Raw genomic sequence first — 22,782 nt, forward strand, 5'->3', positions numbered from 1 at the left:
GTTTCAGTGGGCAGCAGTGGCGGCAGTGGACAGTTGGATTAGAATGATCTTCAAGGTCTTTTCCAACATTAATGATTCTGTGGTCATCAAATCCATAAAAGCAGAGGATAAAAATACAATTCCTACTTAATAAGAATCCCAATACGTGCTGCCAGTGCTTCAGTGTATATATACTCTAAGGCCTTCTAGAGATTCTTGGTTCACTTGGAGTTCAGCTAGCACCTAGTGCTTGTAAGAAGTGCAGCTTTTGTCTTCAAAAGTGCCTATTTAATAAAAAGTACTAAACATTTTTCACCCAAAACTGCTCAACTGGAACTCCTGAGAGACAAGCACAGGATGCCCAGAGGAAGAGCTTTTTCTGATGTCTTTCTCCCATTTGCCATGAAGAGAGCAGCTTGCCTGCTTAGAAGCATACTTCTGCACTACATGCATCTAGTGTTGAGTAAGAGGAGTCTCACCCATTTTCCAAGCAAGGTGTTGTAACAATCTCCTAACCAGTACATTTGTTACGTCTTGCTACAGCTCAGTTTCTTAGTCAGCAATTCTAACCAAGAAATGGAAAACAACTGTGCTATCTTTGAATCTAGTTGGCAAGATCCAGAAAGCCAAATTACACACTGCTGCTTGCCCACTGCTGACAGAAGCACTTTTTCTTAAAGACAATCCAAGATTGTCCTGGAGACACGCTCTATTGTAAAATCTTGGCAGTGTTGGAATGTTTGCAAATACAGACTCATTTCAAACTGTATAAGTGTGCTTATTTAGACTTTTTATCTCGTTGTTTACTTTTGCTCAGAAAATGCTGTGCTCTGGTATGAAAGCTTACAAGATGCAAAGGAATTCTAACTCACATGACATTTTAAACCTGCTGATTCTCTAAATATATATCCCCTCCTTAGCAGTCATACTGAGTGCTCATGTAAACTGTGCAATGACCTTTGCCAACAACAAAACTCTCCTCACTTTCAAAGGACTGAAGCACTCAGTCCTGTTACCTGAGTGTGTTTATTCCATCACTTGTAGAGAAAGACAAAGCTAACAGTGGAAAAACAAATGGATTTCAGGTTTCATAATAAAAAAGGTAAATTCCAGAACCTAAGAAAACATTGCTCCTAATAAAATTACTCCGCAAAAGAAGAAATTATTCCTGTTCACAGCCTTTTGGAAATTCAGATTCTTGGTAAGTATTTGAGATACTTCAACATGAACTGCCAAGTTCACTCATTTATACCACACTGCATGTGGATGTGGGCGGAGTGAGGATGGGTTAGGATTAGGGCTACCTTTATTCTTTATCCATTTTCACTTGCTACTACCCTTGTCACATCAATTTCTTTCCTATCTCAGGAAAAACTTTTCTGTCCATTCTGGTACATGTAATCTTAATATTCAACAACACAAAAGAATATACATTACTAAAAGGAAAATATGCTGTTTTCCAAATGCTATACCAAAGAGAAAGAATCTTGCTTATATTGTAACAGACAGATAATAGAAATAGCCAGTTAGATCCTTGCTTGTTCTTCTTCCGCACCTACTGTAGCTGGAGTGTGTTTAAGAATATATAAAATAGTGCATAAGATAGTGTATAATGATGCATAATATATAATGGAGACAGATGTATGCATATATAGTAGCAGCAGTGTGTATACATTTGTGTATACATACTCATATATAGATATTTAACTGCAGAATACATGACTCACAACCCAGGGGGTTTAACTTGTATTTTGTATCTCATTGGATTGCAATATTGATATAATTATATTAATAATTAATATTAACATCTCGAATATTGCCGTATTAACTATATCTTGCAATATTAAGAAATGACTTTCAGAAAGTTTCAGAAAGCTTTAATAGACTCACCAGTGCCGTTAACCAAATCACAGTGACCTTCCCAGTAAGATAGATTCCTTTAACATAAAAAAAAGTCATGCTTCATTAATTATAACATGTAAATCATGTCATTATTACTAAGCTTCACTGCTCCATTATAAGCCTGATTAGTTAGCAATGACACAGAACAGAAATAAATTCCATTCAGATAAACTATATGATACAGTAGAATAGGATAAATTGGATGTGCCTATTTAAGTACACAAGACAGAAGCAACTATTTGTAACAAAGAATCAATAACTGTCTTAAATCCAAGCTCATAACAGAATAACGAATAGCCTGAAGATTGATCAAGCTTTTCTTGAATTATTTAGGAGTTTCCATTTAACTATAGCTCTTAGTGAGGCATGTTTTAAAAACCACACCTTGGAAATACGTACATTTTTTCATATACACAACATCATGATACCTTTTGTTTTTATAACTTTCAATTATTGCTGTTTTGCTTATGTCTTCTTTTCCATTATACACTCTGTAAAGTCCATCAGATGTCCCATTATACTGTAACAGACACAAGAAGGAATAACAAAATACTGTCAGATTTTTCCTCCTCACAGCAGCAGCCTTAACTTTCATTCACAGAATTGTAACTGAATCATTATCTCCTCTCTGGTTTCACTTACCGGGTAGAAGACTCCCAGAACTGGGTCCAAGGGGAAGGGAACCTTGCTTAAGAAGGGGTCAGTGTATCCCCATAGTATTTCTTTCACTGTTCTGTTCTGCAGCATGTTTGATTTAGAAGATTTAATCCATGTATTTAAAAGTAGTAGGATGAAATTGTTTGTATAGAGGGCAGGCGCAGCCTACAACAGCAATAAAATTAAAGTTTGGATGAAAAATACAGAAAGACTCCAAATCTCTGGCAAAGCTGGTAGGTAATGTGGATACAACTCACTGTAAGTTAAATTTTATTTACAACTGACAGTCATTAACAAAATTGCTGGATATAACTTAACATAAAACCAGACTATTTGTCTTCAGTGTTTACACAAGTTCACTAGGTTATCCTTAAACTCTTTGAACTTCAGGTCCCAATGCATATTACATGGACTGTACCACTTCTCATTTTGTTACCTATTGTGTCCGTATGTCACATACACCAGCCTCACACACATGCCTTGTTACCTGTTGGCTGTGGTTTAAACTTAATATGGTGAAGAAATTATGCTATCAACAATGTGACTGTATCCTGAATAAAAACAATTAACTCCCAAAGTACAATTATTTTTTAATCAGAAGGTATACATTTCTGCTCTGGAGGAATACATTTCTGAAAGTAACGTGTCCTTTCCAGAAAGTTTTAATTCTACATAACAGATGAACTTTTTCTATTCCAATGAAGAATGACGTATTTTACCAGCAGTAATTGCAACAAATTTTTCCAGAACAATGTAAACATGTTCCTAAATCCATCAGATAGCTTGTGGAAAACAAGCAGAAAGAATCTAGGTTGGTTCATGTGGTGAAGTAGAAAATTATGACAATTTTGATAAGTAAATCATAGAATCATAGAATGGTTTGGATTGGAAGGGACCATTAAGATCGTGTAGTTCCAAGCCCCTGCTGTAGGCATGGACACCTCCCTCTAGACCACGTTGCTCACAGCCCCATCCAGCCTGGCCTTGAATGTTTCCAGGGAGGAGGCATCCACAACCTCTCTTAGCAACTTGTTCCAGTGTCTCACTACCCTCACAGTAAAGAATTTCTTCCTACTAACTAATCTAGATCTGTTCTCTTCCAGTTTAAAACCATTTCCGCTTGTCCTGTCATTAAGCATTCTTATAAAAAGTTCTTCTCCAGCTTTCTTGCAGGCCCCATTCAGGCATTGGAAAGCCATTATATGGTCCTGATGGTTTCCCTTCTCCAGGATGAATCTGTGTAAGAAAAATCTCTTTGAGCAAGCTCAGCCTAGGCTCTACAGGATCTTTCTGTATTCAGTGCTACACAGAAAGTTATGGAACAGCCAGCCAGAAAGTTGAACTCCGAGAGACAGAATTGATCTCTCTTTTGCTTTTATTTTTTAAATCTCCCTTAACCCATGAATCTTTCATTCTTGCCTGAATTCAAACTCAGAGCAAGCAGCAAGCATGAATATGGAAAGATTATGAGATAGAGATGTATATTCAATTCTTCTCATGGTTAAGCATGAAAAAACATCTCCCTTGATTTCTTAGTATTTTCACCACAAGGTTATGATACAGAAGGTGGTCTCTACTAGACTGTCATCAGTGCTGCCACACGAGCTAGGCATCACCTCTCTGGGAATCTAGACTTATCCCAGTTTGGTTCTGAATACAAATATGGAGCTTGAGTAATCTGTCCTTACATACCCCGACATAGCTACTTCCAGGAAGGAGCCTATGCTTAGATCCATAGAGTTGCATGGTTCAAAATGAGGGGAATGAGCAGTGTTCGTGAATGCCATGGCATGAAGGACTTTGATCCACCAAAACAAAAGCAACTTTCTGAAAGGAAGTTGCTAGCCCAGATTAGAACATAGACAATTGGCCATCATTTTCTGTTTAAACCAATCACCTCTTCATTTTAACACCAGCATTCACTCTCACAGTTATCCTGAAAATGGTCAAGTAGGAACCACAGTGTCATCAGGAGACATTCCAACAACACAGTCATGGCTGATAATAATTCTTTCCCACACAAAACTTGCATAGAAGGATGCTGTTTGTTGCATTCTGTCCAGGCTGGTGACTTTGCTTTCATTGGCAAGAATAAGTCAGTTTTCTTTTATAGTTGAGATTACCCTGGGCATATAAGGAAACCTTAATGTAAAAGCCGTATGTCCTCGGAATGCGCATTATTAATGCTATATTCTCCTCTTTTTCCTCCACTATCTCTACATTTAAATGTGGATATTATGGATTGGTTTCTTGACTTACAACAACAGCGAGGTTGAGGCACGTGATGGTGTCATTTTCTGTCCCAACAGACATATCAGGTTCAAAACGAGCAGCGTTAGGCAACATGTAAGATATTGTGCCATTAGAGTTTTCTGTGATATTTTCTTTGGGTAAATATCGCACCCTTGAAATACAAAATAAAAACAGAATATTTTAAAATCTGATGTTTGCATTAACATATAATCAGACCTGACTGAATTTCTTTGAACACTTTTGCAAATAAATGTTCACCATTTTATAGCCACTAAAAGATTCTAAAGTTTCATTTGAATATTTGTAAACATGTACTATACATTTCTCTTGTAAATATTTCCTTAATGCCTACCGGATTTTTGCTTGACACTAAAATTCAAACAAACATCTCTTCGTAATTTTTTGTTTCAGTAATCAGCTCTGTATCTTCCTGTATTCTGATCTGAGTTAGTTAAATTTCATCACATTTTCTTTCTAAGATTTTTAATTGTTGCATGCTCTTAGAATGGAATTACTCAGAATTGTTAATAAACACTCTTGAGATTTGATATGTTAGTCTTGTGTTCCAATGAAAGAGATTACAGGTTAAATCTATAATGGAAATCACTTTGTTAACATTTCATAACCACATGGAGATCTACAAGCAGTCTTTCAACACCACTAAGAAACACAAAAGCCTTCTCCTGTGTGTTTGTAAGTGCCTATATTTCTATTAGTCAATCACTGAGGCACAAATCTCCACGCTGTTGCACTCCTGGCTCTGTCTCTTTATGTCTCCATCTTCTTTCTGACCTCACTGTGGGAGTGGCATTCAGGAAGCACTGTATGGGTTAGTCTACACTATGGGACCACTAAGTTCATACTGGCTCCATTCTGGTATGGATTCATGCTCCATCAGATCTTACAGCCTGGATGTGGGGAGACCAGAAACTTCAGAGCACATTTACCTACAGTACAGATGTAACCAGTGCAGGTGGACTATACCCCCAAAGCAGCTGGATCTTTGCTTCTTAAGAGTGGTTTGAGAGCATGCCACTTTAATTAATGGCCTACTGTGTAAAGGAGCTATCTAGAAGTTGGGAGGTTTGTTTTCTAATGTCACATATAACTGGAAACAAAAGACTCAAAGTTTTCCACTTCCGAAGACAATCCCTGGGATAACTGCCATGTCAAGATCAGTTGTTCTACTTTGCAGTAAGTAATTAAAAATTCAAAGGGTGATTGAGAAAGAGACCCAGTGTTCCAGACATTCAAGTAGACCTGATATCTCTGATCATGGGACATATCTTTCACTTCACAGGTGAGCATGAGTGCAGCAGTAAGAAGAGTAATAGACATCATTTCTTACATAGCTTTATCTACACATTCAGCAGACTTACTCCTGAGAGGATACGAAATCCCACAGCATTCTCAAGTTTAGTGAGAATTCTCCTTCAGCAGTATTTCTTAGCTGCTTGGTTTCCTGGCTCCTGTGTTATCATTTCCTTTGTAATGTATGAACAGGTAATGTATTCCCAGGTAATGTATGAACCAAGATATTCGAATGATAAATTAATCTTTCAGGCATTAAAGCACCTCACCTTTAGATGCTGCAGTCCTAAACTATCTTTGCAAAAAATTTTATACACCCACAAAGATATTAAGAATGAAACAACCTATTATATTAAGAATGTCGTAACAAGAGAGCCAGCAACAGGCAGACACTAACTGAGCTTAATGATTTGGGAAGCATCAACTGCTCCTATGTCAACTTCGGATTTAAAATCAAGCAAAAGCTTAATTAAATGTTTTCCTGAAAGAGGATGGACTCTGCTCTTAGGTAGTGCATTAAAAAAAAAAAAGAAAAAAGAAAAAAGAAAGAAAAGAAAGAAAGAAAAAGAGGGAAAAAAAATTGGAAACAAAAAATCTGTACATTAAAAATAAAGATCAATAACACAAGACACTTTATTATAATAAATATGTGTGATATATAGCTGATAAGACAATCTCTCATTTTCAAGGCACCTGGCATACTTTTCTAATAGGTGAGCAAACACTGAAAAGCAACAAATGAATCATGCCTATGTGTTTTTATGGTAAACACCTCCCCACTTGGCAGTCATTTTTCTCAAGTACAAACAGCTTCATACCTGGATACCTACTTTATATTCTTTTTCCAAATGTGAAACAGAGTACAGAGAGTGCTTGTGATTGCTCTGCATAGCTGCAAATATTTAGGCATTTTTTACAAGTCTGACTAAAATAGGATTCCAGGCTTTCCAAAACCATTTTTAACTCAGCAGAATTTTGTCTAACAAAACTTCTGATAGGATATATCATTTAAGTGGGGACTCTGCTTACCTGTATGTATAAGGTCCTCTTTGTTCAAGTTTTGGACGTGCTCCAGAGTTCAAAACCTCTGATGGATTTTCCACATTAAAGATCCAAAACTGCCTGTAAACAGAGCTTCCTGGCACAAGCCAATTATCATATGCAATGGTACCATTTGAAATGACAACTTCCTAAAAGGGGAAAAAAAAACAGTTAAGACAACAACAACAAAATGACTGACAAGTAGTGCTTACTTTCCAAATATCTATAGAGGGTTCCCAAGAAACAGAAAAAAAAAAGCTGTTCTATCATCAAGAAAAGGCGTTTGGCCAGCATGTGAAGGCAGACTGACAAAACTAAGTCCCTCTAAAATCAGTGAGCACAAAACTGATATAATTTCTACTGTAGCCCGTAGAAAGCTTTCCTAGTGCTGTGGGTGCACATTTCCTTAGTTTCCCCCTCCAAATCCACTGATGACTTCTAAGAAGAAAATCTTTCAATATCTGAATCTTATCCAGCTGTTTTTGAAGTCCATAAGCTACCTCTTGTACATTTGCCAGTATCCCACAGGAGAAGATAAGCACTATCTCTGATCACGGCACTAACACATGTACTAAGTCATTTTACAGCCAGGGAAAGTGAATAATGCTTATGTAGGACTATTTTTTGTCAGCATATTCTTGTGGCTGAGACTGACACTTAGTATGAAATCTCTGTTTCACTAGAGTGGTTTCCCAGGTTCAGAAGATAAGGACAGAATAGAAACATAAGGAACAGATAGGACACTGGGAATTGTTACGGAGTGACCAACAGCTTTTTGTATGGCTCTCAGACATACAATGATTAATGCATATTGAGTACTTGGGACTGAAAAGTGAAAGTAAGAGTCTGAAAGTATATTTCCCACATTGACAGGTATATCTGCTCTGTCTAGTCTACATTAGATTTCTATGTAATTTTCATAAATAGCTGGAACAATACATTTTTGTAAATCCATTGGAGGTAAAAATTTAGAAAAGGTTTTGCAATAGGAAGATAATTCTAAGCAGGCTATCTGCAACCCACAGTGTACTTTCTAGCTGAGTTGTGCAATATTATTTACTTAAGTTTCAGAGTTCACTTGAGCTACAGAAAAGAAAGAATTGGAATCTTCCAGAAAGTTATGCAGCAAGAAAAGACATTTTAAATTACAATTTAAATTTACTAGATTTTCTTTCTATCTTAATTTTCTGATTCTAGAGTTTCTTTAGCAAACACCATTCAAAAAAGAATAGTACTAATTAAGAACCACAGTTTGACAAGTGAATGTGACCTCCTGAAGAACTGACAAAGACAATGTTTTGCCTGAGAAAAGGCTGTTTCTGTAGTCTAGCTGCAAATCCTCTGCTGGTAGTATAAGGCATTGAAATTGTTTTCCAAATTTCTGGTATAATTCATGTGCATTTCTATGTTAGGGGAGGGAAACATTTCCACTGCAAATGTGTTATCAGCCTGAGGGCTTGCACTCAGACCTAACAGCTACAATTCCCTTCAACCTTGTCTTGCAAACCCTAGGAAGCCAAGGACTGTTCCAGCTGTGATCCGGAGTTGGGAAAGCCATTCCTTTCGTGAAGAGAGATTTTCATTGGTTTGGGAATTAGCTTCTCAAGTTTCACAGATAATTACTCAAAGGATCTGGGAGAAACAGGTCAACATAAAGACTGGAGGCTGTCAAATGTGATATCCATCTAAAAGAATGGCAGGAAGAAGGATTCAGGGAATTACAGGCCTGTCAGCCTGACCTTGGTGCCAGGGAAGGTCATGGTGCAGATCATCTTGCATGTTACCACACAGTACATACACAACACTCAGGTAATCACACCCAGTCAGCATGGGTTTATGAAAGGCAGATCTTGCTTGACTAACCCGATGTACTTCTATGATAAGATGTCCCATTTAGTGGATGAAGGAAAGGCTGCAAATTGTTGTTTACTTGGAGTTTAGCAAGACATTTGATACTGTTTTCCACAGTCTTCTGGAAAAACTGGCTACTTGTGGCTTGGATGGATGTACTGCTCACTGGGTAAAGAATTGGCTGGATGACCAGACCCAAAGGTTCATTGTGAATGGAGTTAAATCTCACTGGTAGCTGCTCACAAGTGCTGTTCCTCAGGGCTTAGTATTGAGGTCAGTCCTGTTTAATATTTTTATCAGTGACCTTAATAAGAGGATTGAGTACACCCCCAGTAAGTTTGCAGATGACACCAGGATGGATGGGAGTGTTTATCTGCAGTAGGGGCAGGAAGTCTCTGCAAGAGCAATCTGGGTAGGCTGGATTGATGGACTGCATTCAATTGTACAGCATTCAGCAAGGGTAAATGTTGGGTGGAGCATTCAGCTCATAGCAATCCAACGCAGTGGTATAGGCCTGGGGAAGAGCGGCTGAAAAGCTGCCCAGCAGAAAAGGACATGGGAGTCCTGGTCAACAGCCAGCTGAACATGAGCCAACAGTGTGCCCCGGTGGCCCAGAAAGCCAATGGTGTCCTGGCATGCATCAGAAGTAGTGTGTCCAGCAGGACTGGGGAAGGAACTGTCACTCCGTACTTGGCTCTGGTCAGATCACACCTCATATACTGTGCTCAATTTGGGGTCCTTCACTATAAGAGTTCTTTGAATATGTGCAGAGAAGAGCAATGAAGCTGTTGATGAGAATAGAAAACCAAGACACATGAGGAGGAGCTGAGGGAACTGAGGATGTTTAGTTTAGAGAAAAGGAGGCTGAGAAGACGCCATTGCTCTCTACTTCTCCCTGACAGGAAGTTGCACTGAGCAGTGTGTTAATTCTCCCTTCTCAGGTGACAAGTGATAGGATACAAGGAAGTGGCCTTAAGTCACAGTAGAGGAGGTTTAGATTGGATATCAGGAAGAATTTATTCACAAGAAGAGTGGTCAGGCATTAGAACGGACTCCTGAGGGAGGTGGTGGAGTCATCATCCCTTAAGACATTTTAAAAATGGGTGGACATGGTTTTGCACTGGGGTTGTAGTGTTAGGTAGATGGTTGGACTTGATGATCTTTAAGATCTTATGCAAACTTAATTATTCTACTTTAGTGTAGTGTAGTCTGTTCACATGCAGCTCAGCCTGCTAAGGGTCTGCTTGTGTATTGTATTCAGCAAGGTATTTTGGATGAGAGCACAGGCAAGAATTTGACGTCCTACTTCTGTGCAACTGGGACAGGGGAATGCTCAAGGATCTCTGGCAGTTACACGATCAAGAAGACAAACTAAACTCTCTGTAATACAGTCTACAGCATGTAACAGGCACAAAATGAACAGAGGAGTTGCAAACTTGGACAAAATTTGAAAGCAGTGTTACTGGCTTCTTAAAACCTTTAAGGTTTCCCTCCCACCCCTTTTTTCTCCTATAACCCTTTGCTAGTATTATAGCTGCACAGAATGACACACTGACTCCCCCACCACTGCAGATCTTGCTCAGAGATGCTGGACATCTCCTTCCTTGAGAGGTGCAGAAGTAGCATCCTATCTGACCTCAGCTTTAGACATTAGGAGCACTTTGCATTTATTCTGCAGTGATCGTATCTCATATGTACTATGTACTTTCTTATCAGTCAAGAGCTAATTTGCTTTTCACCTAGAAAGGTGGAGTGACTCTCCCTTTCTTTTCATTCAGGAATAACTGTGTCTGTGTTATATGTTTGGGAAATGCTGATGGTGAAAAATGATCTTGGATATTGCATGAAGACGCCCCAGGGAGTAAAGTAGCGGGGCAGCCAGGCTAAAGTGTGCTCCCTTATGGATTTGCAGCCCATCCACAAAATGGCACTACTACCACATGGAGGCAGCTTTAAGAGGACAGCCAGCCTATCCTGACAGCTTTGCAGTTGAAGGGAAAGACCTACTACCAACTCCTGGACCTGATGCATTCACCTTCCCCTTGTATTGGGCCAGTTCTCATTCCTCCAGGAACTTTATCTCCTTTCTGGACTGGAGGAAGACTATTTCCTTTTTTTATTTTGTTTGGTTACTTTTCTGCCAGCGAGCTATTTGGCTCAACTGTGTGGGAAGGGGTGAGGATCAAATGAGAATCAGGGTTTAAACATGGGAAGCAGAAGAACAAAAGAGGGAGGAGAAGGAAGGGAGTAAGACTATTCTTTTTATTGGCATTTGGCCATTATTGTAACACTTTTTTGAAAAAGAAGGTGTGTACATTTTGCTGCCACATATTTTAAGAGTGAAGATCATGGGTTAAAGTGGAAAAAATCCAGAAGCCTGTCCTTATTCAATTTCTCATTTAATAGCACTAGTGTACTCACACCAGCAAGTGTTTGGGCTTTGGCTGTCTGATCACTTGCAAGGCCACCCCTAAATACTATCCCTCTCTGTAGCTGGCTTCACATACACTCACTTAGTAATTCTGCTCTGCTTTTTGTCCACTGTAATTTTATGAAAGGTGGAGTAATATGGGAAACAAACAATTCACAACTGTTAATATGAAACAAGTCTCAGCTCCTTAGTTCTAGAATCGTATAATTGTTTTGGGTGGAAGGGACCTTAAAGATCATCAAGTTCCACCCTGCCTGCCATGGACAGACATAAACACATCAGCTCCTAGTATCTATCTCTAATTCCTTAAGCAATATTTAACTATCGTTAGCAAAAGTAGCTATACAGAATGCAATTGCTACACAGATAAGTTCAGCTCATGACCTACATGTGCAAGACTGAGTGACAGCAGGAGGAACTTTAACCCCCTTGTCTTTCTGACATTTTTCTACTGATGATGGGTCAACCAACAATACACAAACTGAAGGCTCAGGCAGTCAACAATAGAAGCCTGCTGTATTTTACCGCTTTAGACAAAAATCAGTAATTATGATTTCTTATGGAGAAAACTGCACACAATCAAGCAAAAAAATGTCACGATTCTGGGGGAACAGAAAGATGTTGTGTGTACCTTAGGCTGCAAGAAAACTGCTGCTAGTTTATCACTAGTTTTTGTGTGTTGCATATTTTAGGCTGCAAATGCAAGCTGGGGATAACAACATGGTCCTGTGAAACTGAAGTAACTAAATTCCATGGAAACAATCTCCCATTTTGTAGCTGAAAGTAGGAATAAACATTTATTACTTTTTATGTCATGATAGTTCTCCCACATATTAGACTTCCTATTCGGGCTTTGTTGAAGCAAAACTTTGAGTCCTTTTTCAGTTCTTGGTCATAAAAAATTTATGGAAGCCAATCAATTTTACCACTGCTGAAATATGAAATACATGTTATATGATCATGTATGTTTCTGAAGCCAGCTGTTGCTTTAGTTTTATTGGTTAAGATAGAGAAGTTGCATATGTCTTTCACAGAAAAAAAAAAAAAAATTAAATGTTTTAAAAAATAAAATTACCTATGCCTCTGGTATCCAAAAGGCAATGATCTGGCCAATCATGTATAATAGATGTGTAGAGAGACAGATGCCTTAACACAGTAATTAATAGCTAAAACTGATAGCTTTCCTTCAAAAACAGCAGAAGCTAACCTGAGGACTCCACTGAAATAGTAGAGCACTGATGTATTATGACAAAATATTCTGTATTATCAACTCACTAGGAGTTTAATATATTAAGTAATATCATGTAGCTTCTCTTAATCTTTTGAGTTTGCATTCTGGTAAGCAGCAAAAGATCTTAGAGAAAAAGTGGAAAATAAATCACCTAACAATGGCTTTGAATGATTAGACTTAGCTGGAAAAAATAAACTCGATTTTTCAAAGTTAATAATATCATATTTAGGGGGAGAAAGGCAAAAAATATTGACGTGGCTCAGTTATACATCTCCTTTCAGCAGTATCAGATATAAATTTTCTGATCGATTGTTTTGAATAGACCTCTCCTTTTTTTTTTTTTCTTTTTTCTTTTTTTTAATGTTAATGAAGGTATGAAGGCGATTTCAGTGAAAACAGGGTTGGTCTCTTCTTACTTGTGACAGGACAAGGGAAAATGGCCTCAAGTTGCACCAGGGGAGCTTTAGGTTAGAAATTAGGAAAAAATATTTACAGAAAGGGTTGTTAAGCATTCGAATAGGCTCCCAAGGGAGTCATCATCCCTGACTGCGTTTAAAATCCATTTGGATGTGGTTCTCAGGGACATGATTTAGCAGTGGGTTGTTAGAGTTAGGGTAGTACGGTTAGGTTGTGGTTGGACTTGATGATCTTGAAGGTGTTTTCCAACCTGAGGAGTTCTACGATTCTATATCACGACAGTGAGCAACATAAATGTATTGAGTCATATACAAATGCATATTTTGATAGCCTCAAACAAAATACTTTTTGTAGAGGTCTTCATGGAATGCTATCTTTGCCTTCTGGATAGGTGCAGCTTGGGAAAACAACTTTTGTTCCTTTGGTTCTGAAATCAAAGGTGCCTTTAAAAAAAGGCACCTTTCGCTGTATAGGACCAACGCTGAAATAGTTTGAAATTGACCTTGTTTAGTTAATCTCTTGCACAATGCTACTGGTGGTTGTTGTCATCTTTATGCCTCACATCAGATGAAATGGAAATACGCATACTTACAGATCGTATCTTGGAAAAAATCTTTTTTTTGTTTGTACATTTGTTTCTATTCTACAATCTCTGTTGACAAATTCCAATGAAACTGCCACTGAAATTTTCTTTAAAAAACAACATTTTCTATTCTTGTTTAAAAAACAAAAAGCTTTAGAAAAAAAAATAGTATATGTTAATATTTATCTTAAGCATTATAACAGTGAATAAAAAATATTTGTTATTCTTGTTAGCAATTTCATTTACACAAGTAAATCAGAACTAGGAACCATTCTATGTCTCTAGGTAGATTCAAGACCCTCTCGCGCATCTTCTGAACTGATCTTGTATTTTAGCTGTATTTATCTTTTGAGAAAAGCAATTGCCTTGCAGTCTCCTGGTCTCACTGAATAATCAGCATGATAAACAGAGAAGAAATAATCCAGTTTGACTTGTGGTTAGAAAAACAAATCATCCCTATTACTTAAATAAACAAAGACTCTACAAATTTACTCTTGTGTTATTCAGATTAATTGTGGCACTAATTTTCATTTTTATATACTTCTGACAAGTTGTCTTGAAATAGTTACAAACATCTGAAACATGATCGCAATGCAGAAAATTATAAAGAGGGAAAAGAAAAATTACTCTGTCTAAAACATTACTAAGAATTTGTGCATGTATAATATGTAGATATTTTCAAAGTATGCTGTATAACTGGTCCGTTATTACAAGTAAACAGATGAACACAAAGTAAACAGATGAACACAACATTTGCAGTGTGTGTAATTTGCATCAAAAATGCTAACTGCACAAGACAACATTGTGGATTAACTGAAAGAAAATTTTTGGTATAAGGAGATATACATTCTAAAATAACACGTTTACAAGAAAATTTTCAACTTCCTCAATATTTCAATCAGTTGAAATTATTTGCAGTTGTAGACAATGTCTATTTTATTTTTTTTTTTTGTAAAATACTAGAAGGTGGGTGAAACTTTATGCAGAGACACTCCTCTTTTTCAATTAATATTTTTTTTTATATTTTTCTATGAATCTGATAAGATCATGAGAGAATACAATGGATGCTAAGAATTGAATTGAATGAGAAGACTTTTTTTTTAGGGTTTTGGTTTTTTTTAGTCTTTTTTTTTTTTTTTTTTTTTTTCTCCACAAAGTGATGGTGGAATCTAGGCAAGGCTTCAATAGGCAATGAAACATTTCCTGACCATGTATCCAGTTCTCTGATTTATACTGCTGATGAATAAATTATGTCCAGTCTACCAGAAAGGTTTTTAAATATCTCTCTCCAAAGTTTCCAGCACATTCAACTTCACAGCAGATCTGTTAGGAAGCCTAACCAAAGCTTGATTTCTAACTGTTGGATGGTCTAATTGACCAATTTTAACTGGTTTCCATGGCTTCCACGGTCATTTCTTTTCAGTATGGCTTAAACCCACAGTTATGTACTCATTTTGACAGAAGGTTTAACAAATTAACTTTGTATTTTTAACTACAGTCAAAACTAGATTCTAAAGAAAATCAAGTGAAAAGAGATTGAGAGAGAGAGAAAGGGGGAAATGTTTCTGCATGAAGTCTACAATACTCTACTTCAGTTATTCTTCACACTCCTTAAATCAAAGAAAGGTGTGTGGTGAGATTTTGTAGTCTCATGAAGCAAAGCATGTTTCAATTACACAGTCACAGAACATGATCTGAATGAACTCAAGAGTAAGACTAGATTCTGCATTAGAAATTTGTGTAGGTTATGTGTAGTAAGGAGTGCATAGTTGCATGAAGTGCATGCATAAATGCATGGAGTGAGTCCCAATTAAGAAAAAAAATGCAGAATAACAGTTGGATCAGTATAGTGGTAAAAGAAGAAAACAGTAACTATTGTAATTGTAATAAAATTAAATATTTTTTATTTTAATTATATTTATTTATTAAATTAAAATTTTTAAAATTATTAATTAATTAAAATTAATCTTGAAAAAATATTTTACCTTCTCACTCAAATCATGAAAAAGCCAGCAAATGTGGTAATGTAATAAAAATATTAAAGTAAGTGCTGCAGCAACTATTCCCAGGAAAGTTTGGATTGTACACTACATAAGGCTTTAAAAAAAGTTAAAAGAAAATGAAAAAAAAAAAAAAAAAAAAAAGGAGAAAGAACAAAAGATTCAAAAATAATGACTATTCAGGAATCAGAAAACCACTGGATTGAAAAAAAAGAAACATTTTGTACCTTTTTTATTGCTCTGCTTATGAGGTTATCTCCAACTGGTATCAGAACTCCTCCAAAGATGGCCAGCACAGCACCAATGACAGCTCCAGTAAGGAGCCCACAGCTTCTATTACAAGTCATTCCTCTCCTTTGACAGGGTACAGACAGGAAATGTAAAAATATCCTTGTTGCAGTTCTCCAAGGTTTTTTTCACACTTCTTGGTCCCAACAGACTCACTGATCTTCGTGAGAGAAGCTGGTAATGTACACAGAGAGTGAACAAAAAATTACATTCTAAAGGTCAAAAATACAAAGTACATGAGATGAAATAGGTAGGAAGATAACATGTCAACAACAGTCAGATAGAGGATAGCAGTACCGGAAAAAAGTTTTATACACATTTGGCATGCTAGTCACTTGACACATACAACAATCTGGTTTTTCCTCATTTTCTTAAAGGCCATTACGTTGTTTCATTTGCTTTTTTTTTTCCTCTCCCTTTTTCTTTGTGTTATGGCTCTGTAGTACAAAGGAAAACTGTCATAACAGTACTCAGATGACACTCTTCCTTAGGAAAACACTTTCTCAGAAGTCTCCCTGTTCCAAAGCAGGAGGTTATAGCCTTCAGCCTTGATCACAGCCTGCAATGCCCATTGCTACCACTTCAGGCAAAATCAGGAGTTTACAGCACTTGTGTAAGCCACCCAGGCTAGGCCTGCAACACGCCTTAGTGGATATGGCAGTCTCTAATAAGAGGCATCTACAAAAAGTCCGTCTTCTTGTACCTCTGTCAGTCCACAGTCTACTACTGAAGGGATAAAATTTTTGTTTCATAGAATCATAGAATGGCTTGGACTGGAAGGCACGTCACAGATCATCCAGTTGCAACCTCCACTGTGGGCAGGGTTGCTGACTGTTAGATCAAGCACTGGATTAGGCTGCCTAGGGCCCCATCCAACCCAGCCTTGAGCACCACCAGGTATGGTGCATCCATGACCTCACTGGACAGCCTGTTCCAGCACCTGTGAAAAACTTCTCCCAAAGTTTCGGCAACTTCAAGGCCAAAGCATTACCGGGTTTTCCTTGTAGGAGTTGAATTCTTACTCTCAGCCATCCACCCCACCAGCTGATTTCACCAATCTCAGTTGCTTTACAGAAAGGCAGACTTCTTAACAACTGTCTAGGTATTGATCTTTTGAGTGTGTAACACCTTATATTTAATTCAGTCTCAGAAAAAAAAGAAAAAAAAAAGTTTTTAATTATCCATTGGGAAACAACCTTTGCTTGCAGTATGAGTTTAAGTATCTTGAGATCTGGCCCCTATCTGAAGATGTCAGAAACAAAATCACAATGATGCCAGTGCTGTGAAATGATAACATATAAGCTCCTAGCGATATTTTGTCATATTTAATAATGCTTATGAAAACAGCTGCATAATTTATACTTGCTCAGCAATTAGTTACACCCACAGAATTTAAGTTTCTTATTTGCCTTGGACCTCCAAATAACAGTAAATCCGCTCTTTTCTACTTCAGACATTATTGCCATAGTCCTTCTTATTTTTACCTACATCTGTCAGCTTGTTGGGATCATTTCTAAATCACTTTTAAAGCAGGTATTAGTTGTAGAGTTAATTACACACTCATGGCCAAGCAGAGCAAAGAAAAGCAGAAGGATGTAATGAAAGAACAACTCAACCTGAATTCCCAGTTTACTCACAATTAAAGGGCTAAAAAACTTCCTGGATTTCCAAATAGTAAAGCAGTTGTAGGATGAGCCACGTTTCATTTTTGTAAATCCCATATGCAGTTATGATGCCCTTTTTAATGGGGGTAAGACAAAGGACACACACATCATTTACTGACACCATGTACATGGTCAGCAGGTTAATGCTGGTGTCCTCTTGTGTCCTGCATGTTGTAACAACAATAACATCATATCTGTCTACACCTGAGCCCAGACTGCTTCTTTCTTCTGCTTTGGAAATCCATCTTGTGCCTGTATTTATATACCCTAGCCTTTTTTTTTTTTTTTCTTTTTTTTTTTTTTTTAAATGAGAAAGTTTGTAAATATTTATTTTAAAACTAAAAAAAGGAAATTATTTTTTCCATAAGTCTTTGAAAAGGGCTTTTAGATATTGTCAGACTATTTTTCTTTGCTTATATAATGAGGCTTTTCAGAATCAACAGAAATATATTACAAGCTGATCCAGTGGATTTTTTACATTAGGTAGAATAGATATCCCTCATCATCACTATTAATTAATAGAAGCAATGACTGCTTATAGCTTCTGCCTATTCACCCTTCTCCCACCAAACACAATATAACAATAGTCTAGACACAGCTCAATTTATGCTATTCCAATTATCCATTACACAACTGCAGTGAAGAGCACTCACAACTTATTTGCACAGAAGTAAATAACATATTTCTATCATAACTGAACATAAACATAAAATGTAAAGATTAAAGTAGTAATTTCCTCCAATAGTGTTTCTTCGCAACTTCACTTATATTTGCACATATTAACTCAAAGTAAGCCCTTACACAAACTGAAGAATACTGTCTTCACTTCCTTAATGATTTCTCCAGATCCAATAGTCATTTTAAAACATTTTTTTTTGTGTGTGTGTGGACTTCTTTGATTCTGTCATTGAATTTGATTTGCTGCCCCAGCTAACAGAAAGTAAACAGGGAAGTGTTCATAATGAAAACAAGAGATTTTGAAAATACTGGTGAGGATCTTAACCCACAAACATGGTTATTTTAAAACAAAATTCCACTTTTTCTTTTGAGGTTAGAAAGTGATGTTAAAAATTTTGAAATATTTAATAGATACATTTTCAGGGAAGAGATTATTTCTGCTTTTCATTTTCCTTTAAAGGCTGATGTACTTTTGAATTATAGTTTTGAATTTTTTATTGTGAATTGTAATAATTAAATTTTTACAACATTACAATAGCATATGTTACAAATACCACTTTTAAAACATGCATTTTCTAAATATCCACCTAATTTCAGGAGCTGTACTTTCAATAATATTAAATATCAAATGACAGAATAAAATTGGGAAAACCAGCAACACTGAACATATAATTCTACTATTAACATTATGAAGAGATCCACTAATGCACGTACACTTCTATTTCTCCTTGCAGTGTTGCAAAATCCTATCATTTTATTTTACATTACGAATAAGTACTTTCAAGATTTTTCCATCAAGTGAATTTAAAAGGATTTCTGAGGAAAATTCCCTGATTTTAAATGAATCATATGACTCACCTTGAATAAGGGCAACTGACTTTTCAGCTGAATGTACAGGCACTTAGCACACGACTTGCATCAAGTTACAAGAGGACAAGCAGCTGAGCTCCCCACCAAGCACAAACCCTCAGAGCTTCGAGGGGGTGCTTATATATTCCAAGAGATGTCAGTTCCCTGTTTATCTTTCTGCCAGAAGAAAAAATTAAACTGTATTGGTGCTTGGGGAGGGGACTGTCTATTTTTGCAGTCTGACTAAATGCCACTACCTACATCCCATGGTAATATACTTAGCAGCTGCAATCTTTGCCAAATTTTGATCCAAGTAAGTCAAAGGTCAAGGAGACAAAAGGGTAATTTCCCTATTGGTTCCTGGTCACTTCTCTCCTAATATCCATTTGCTTTGAAAGTGCCCATATTAGCAAGTTACGACTAACTTGCTTAGCAGCTTCTTAAAGATGCTGAATATTTACAAATACCCTTTTCTACACAGCATGCCTTGCTGTATTAAGCCTTACTATTTGAAGTTATTGTGTCAGAGTACAGTACGAAACCCTCTGCAGTTTAATCATCATGACAGTATATTTTCAAACAAAACAAAAATTAGGAAACAGCAGATTTTGGTTCTTTTACAATCCACAAATCTTTTACAATCTTACAAACTGGATTACAGCATTTCCTCACAAAGGGCTAATGCTCTTCCTCTTGAACTGCAAGTTCAAAAAACTTATTATCCCAAGCTCCTTTCCATTAATGTATCTAAAACTCAGTTAGATTTACATTGCTATCTTGATCACCCAAAGAGTTATCCCAGCACAGTGTATACTAAAAATTATCAGTTGGGCAAACTTGGAAAAATGTATTTTTTATATACCTCTTTACCCCATGTGAATTAAACGAATGAATTGTCTTAAGAGGTCCTGGCAGCATCAAAAGGAAGTGATTTATAAATGGTTTTCTTGATTACAAGAGACAAAATACTCCTAAAAATAGATTCTTAGGTGCAGACTTTCAGGATATAGCACTGCATGTGAATTTGTGATTCACATACTCAGCATTTGTTACACGTTTTAACTTCCTGTTTACTGTTTCATTTTTGATATTGCCCTATTTTAAAGTTGAACTGGTGTGGAAGAAGCTCTCTTCCTTTAATCCACTTCTAAATCAGTCCAAAATGGATTAAGAAATCCGATTTTTTTCTCCTGGTGGGGAAAGCAATAGTGACAGTGATCCTAGTTCTTAGAAAGTAGCATAAAGGTCAGTCTTTGTAGTAGACTCACTGACAGGAAATGTTGGTGACCTTGACTAACTCCAGTTTCACATCCTTGAAAAGTGCAGTAGAACTATTATTCACTTTTTCTAATTAAAGATTGAAGTTTAGCTGTGGAAAGAAGTTGTCCTTCATGCTATGATTCATGTGCACTATTTTTATGGGCAGAAATTGGAACATGGGAAGTTCCATACTAACACAAGGAAAAACTTCCTTACTGTCAGAGTGACAGCACTGCAACAGGCTGCCCCGAGAGGTTGTGGAGTGTCCTTCCCTGGAGATAATTGGGATCCACCTGTATGCCTACCTGTGCGACCTGCTGTAGGGAACCTGCTTTAGAAGGGGTCTGAACATGATGGTCTAGAGATCCCTTCCAAACCTTATAGTTCTGGGGGTAGACTGGGGGGTATAGTTTGGGGATTGGTCCCTTCCAACCCCTACAATTCTGTGATTCTGTGATTATAAATATCATTATTTCCATTGGAAGTATATTCACATAATACTGTCCTTAGGATGCTTATGTTAGGAATTCTTTCCCTCATTTTCTTCCCAAGCTACTCTGCCTTATTCTTTACTTATTCTTCTTTTCTAAAAGGAAGCAATTCCAATTACTCATATCTGCCTGTGGATATATTCTCTATCATGCCCATTCTTCCTCTGCAATACATGGGGACCAGTATGTATCAAAATGAATGTGAATGTGAATAGGCAAGAGAGGAGAATGTCTGCTGCTGCTTTTTGTGGTGTTAAGTTTTTTTTCATTTTATTTTGTTTTGTTCGTGGAGTCTTCTCTTCTCCAGGCTAAGCAAGCCCAAATCCCTCAACCTTTCTTAACAGGAGAAGTGTTCCAGCCCTCTTATCTCCTCCATGGCCTCCTCTGAACCCACTCCAAATGATACGCATCTTTCTTGAGCTGGGTGCCAAAAGCCTGGATGCAATACACCAGGTGGGGCCTCACAAGGGCAAAGCAGATGTAAACAATCACCTCCCTCTCCCTGCTGGCCACTGTCTTGTATCCCAAAATAGAATTGGACTTATGGGCTGCAAATGTACACTACTAACTCATGTCCAGGTTTTCCATCAGGACCCTCAAGTCCCTCTTTGCAGGGCTGCTGTCAAGGAGTTCTTCTCCAACTCTGTACACATATCTGGGATTGCCTCAACCCACGTGCAGTATCTTACACTTGGCCTTGTTGAGCCTCACTAGGTTCTCACAGGCCTGCTTTTAGAGCCTATCCTGATTCTTTTGGATGGCATCCCTTCCTTTCGTTGTATCAACTGCATTATTCATTTTGATGCTTTCAGCAAACTTGCTGAGGGACACTCAATCTCATTATCTATGTCACTGATAAAGACGTTAAAGAGTACTAGTCCCAAGACAGCCTCCTGGAGGCACCATTTTTGACTGGTCTCCAGCTGGACAAAGAGCCATTGAAGGAAAATCACTTTTGACAAGCTGTGTTTGGTGGTGAAACCAGGCCTGTCAGATTCAACAACAGAAACCAGCTGAAGGGATTTGAAACAAAGGGAGTTGTTCACTTTCAAATGCCTGTTATTTTTCTGTTTCATAAAAGAATTTTTAAAAAAGAAAAAAAAAAGTACTTAATGGTACTTCTGTTTCTGGCTTCAGATCAGAGTTCAGAGATTATAGGGAAGAAAGCAGAAACAAAACAAGAACTGTAATGACAGAGAAAGCAAAAAATTACATACTTCATCAGAATTTACAGTGTGCTTTCACAAAGAGACTGTAGAGAAATGACACTCATATACTTGATGAAAACATAGAAAACCACAGGAAGCACCCTGTATGAACTCTACCCTCATTTCTTGATGTAACTACACCACTGATAAGAAAATTCTAATGAGATTAGCATAATTCCTGGCTTTTTTAGACAACTCATAATAGGGACTTCTGGAAATTGCTTTCTTTGGCATGCTTTCTAAACATAGAAGGAGCAAATGAGGAGAGATACAGTCTTTCTGTATGGTGTGGGGTAACTAAATACTCAACAACTTATTCTGTTTGGGGGTTTTTTGGGAGGTTGGGGTTCTGTTTGTTTTTAAGTTAAGATCCTATCTATCAGAGTGGATGACATACTGTTATGGTTCACATAATTTGAATTCTGAGGTACGTCCACATAAATGTTCCCATGTTCCTGTGGAAATTCTCTGATGTACTGTAAGGCATGACTTTGTATGGCATGATTCCACACTCACAGAAAAGCCACTTGCTGGGTTTTCTTCATTTCTCTGATGTTAACATTCAAAACATTAGAAAACTCCAAGAAACACTTATCATTGCTTTTGTGCTCTCTGAACAGAAATAACAAGGAAAAGAGAAAGAAAAAGGAAGAAAGGAAGAAAGGAAGAAAGGAAGAAAGGAAGAAAG

General features: G+C 37.2%; 1 protein-coding gene across 4 annotated transcripts in view; it reads right to left on the reverse strand.

Annotated features, from left to right (window-relative positions):
* Positions 1 to 22,782, reverse strand: part of CD36 (CD36 molecule) — a 38,542-nt gene that overhangs the window by 9,380 nt on the left and 6,380 nt on the right. For 3 of the 4 annotated variants that reach the window (XM_042815470.1, XM_042815467.1, XM_042815471.1), the window contains exons 2-7: positions 15,884 to 16,118; positions 7,132 to 7,292; positions 4,798 to 4,942; positions 2,524 to 2,703; positions 2,310 to 2,401; positions 1,870 to 1,916 (exon numbers count right to left, since the gene is read on the reverse strand). In XM_042815470.1, the coding sequence (XP_042671404.1) occupies positions 1,870 to 1,916; positions 2,310 to 2,401; positions 2,524 to 2,703; positions 4,798 to 4,942; positions 7,132 to 7,292; positions 15,884 to 16,003 (745 nt within the window). In that variant the 5' untranslated portion in view covers positions 16,004 to 16,118. Of the gene's footprint in view, positions 1 to 1,869; positions 1,917 to 2,309; positions 2,402 to 2,523; positions 2,704 to 4,797; positions 4,943 to 7,131; positions 7,293 to 15,883; positions 16,119 to 19,144; positions 19,246 to 22,782 lie in introns of those variants that run through there. The other variant, XM_042815469.1, reaches the window with a different exon arrangement.

This window comes from Centrocercus urophasianus, unplaced genomic scaffold (genome assembly GCF_019232065.1).
Source record: "Centrocercus urophasianus isolate 14NV4802_14NV808 unplaced genomic scaffold, USGS_Curo_1.0 seq_15, whole genome shotgun sequence".
Lineage (NCBI taxonomy): Eukaryota > Metazoa > Chordata > Aves > Galliformes > Phasianidae > Centrocercus > Centrocercus urophasianus.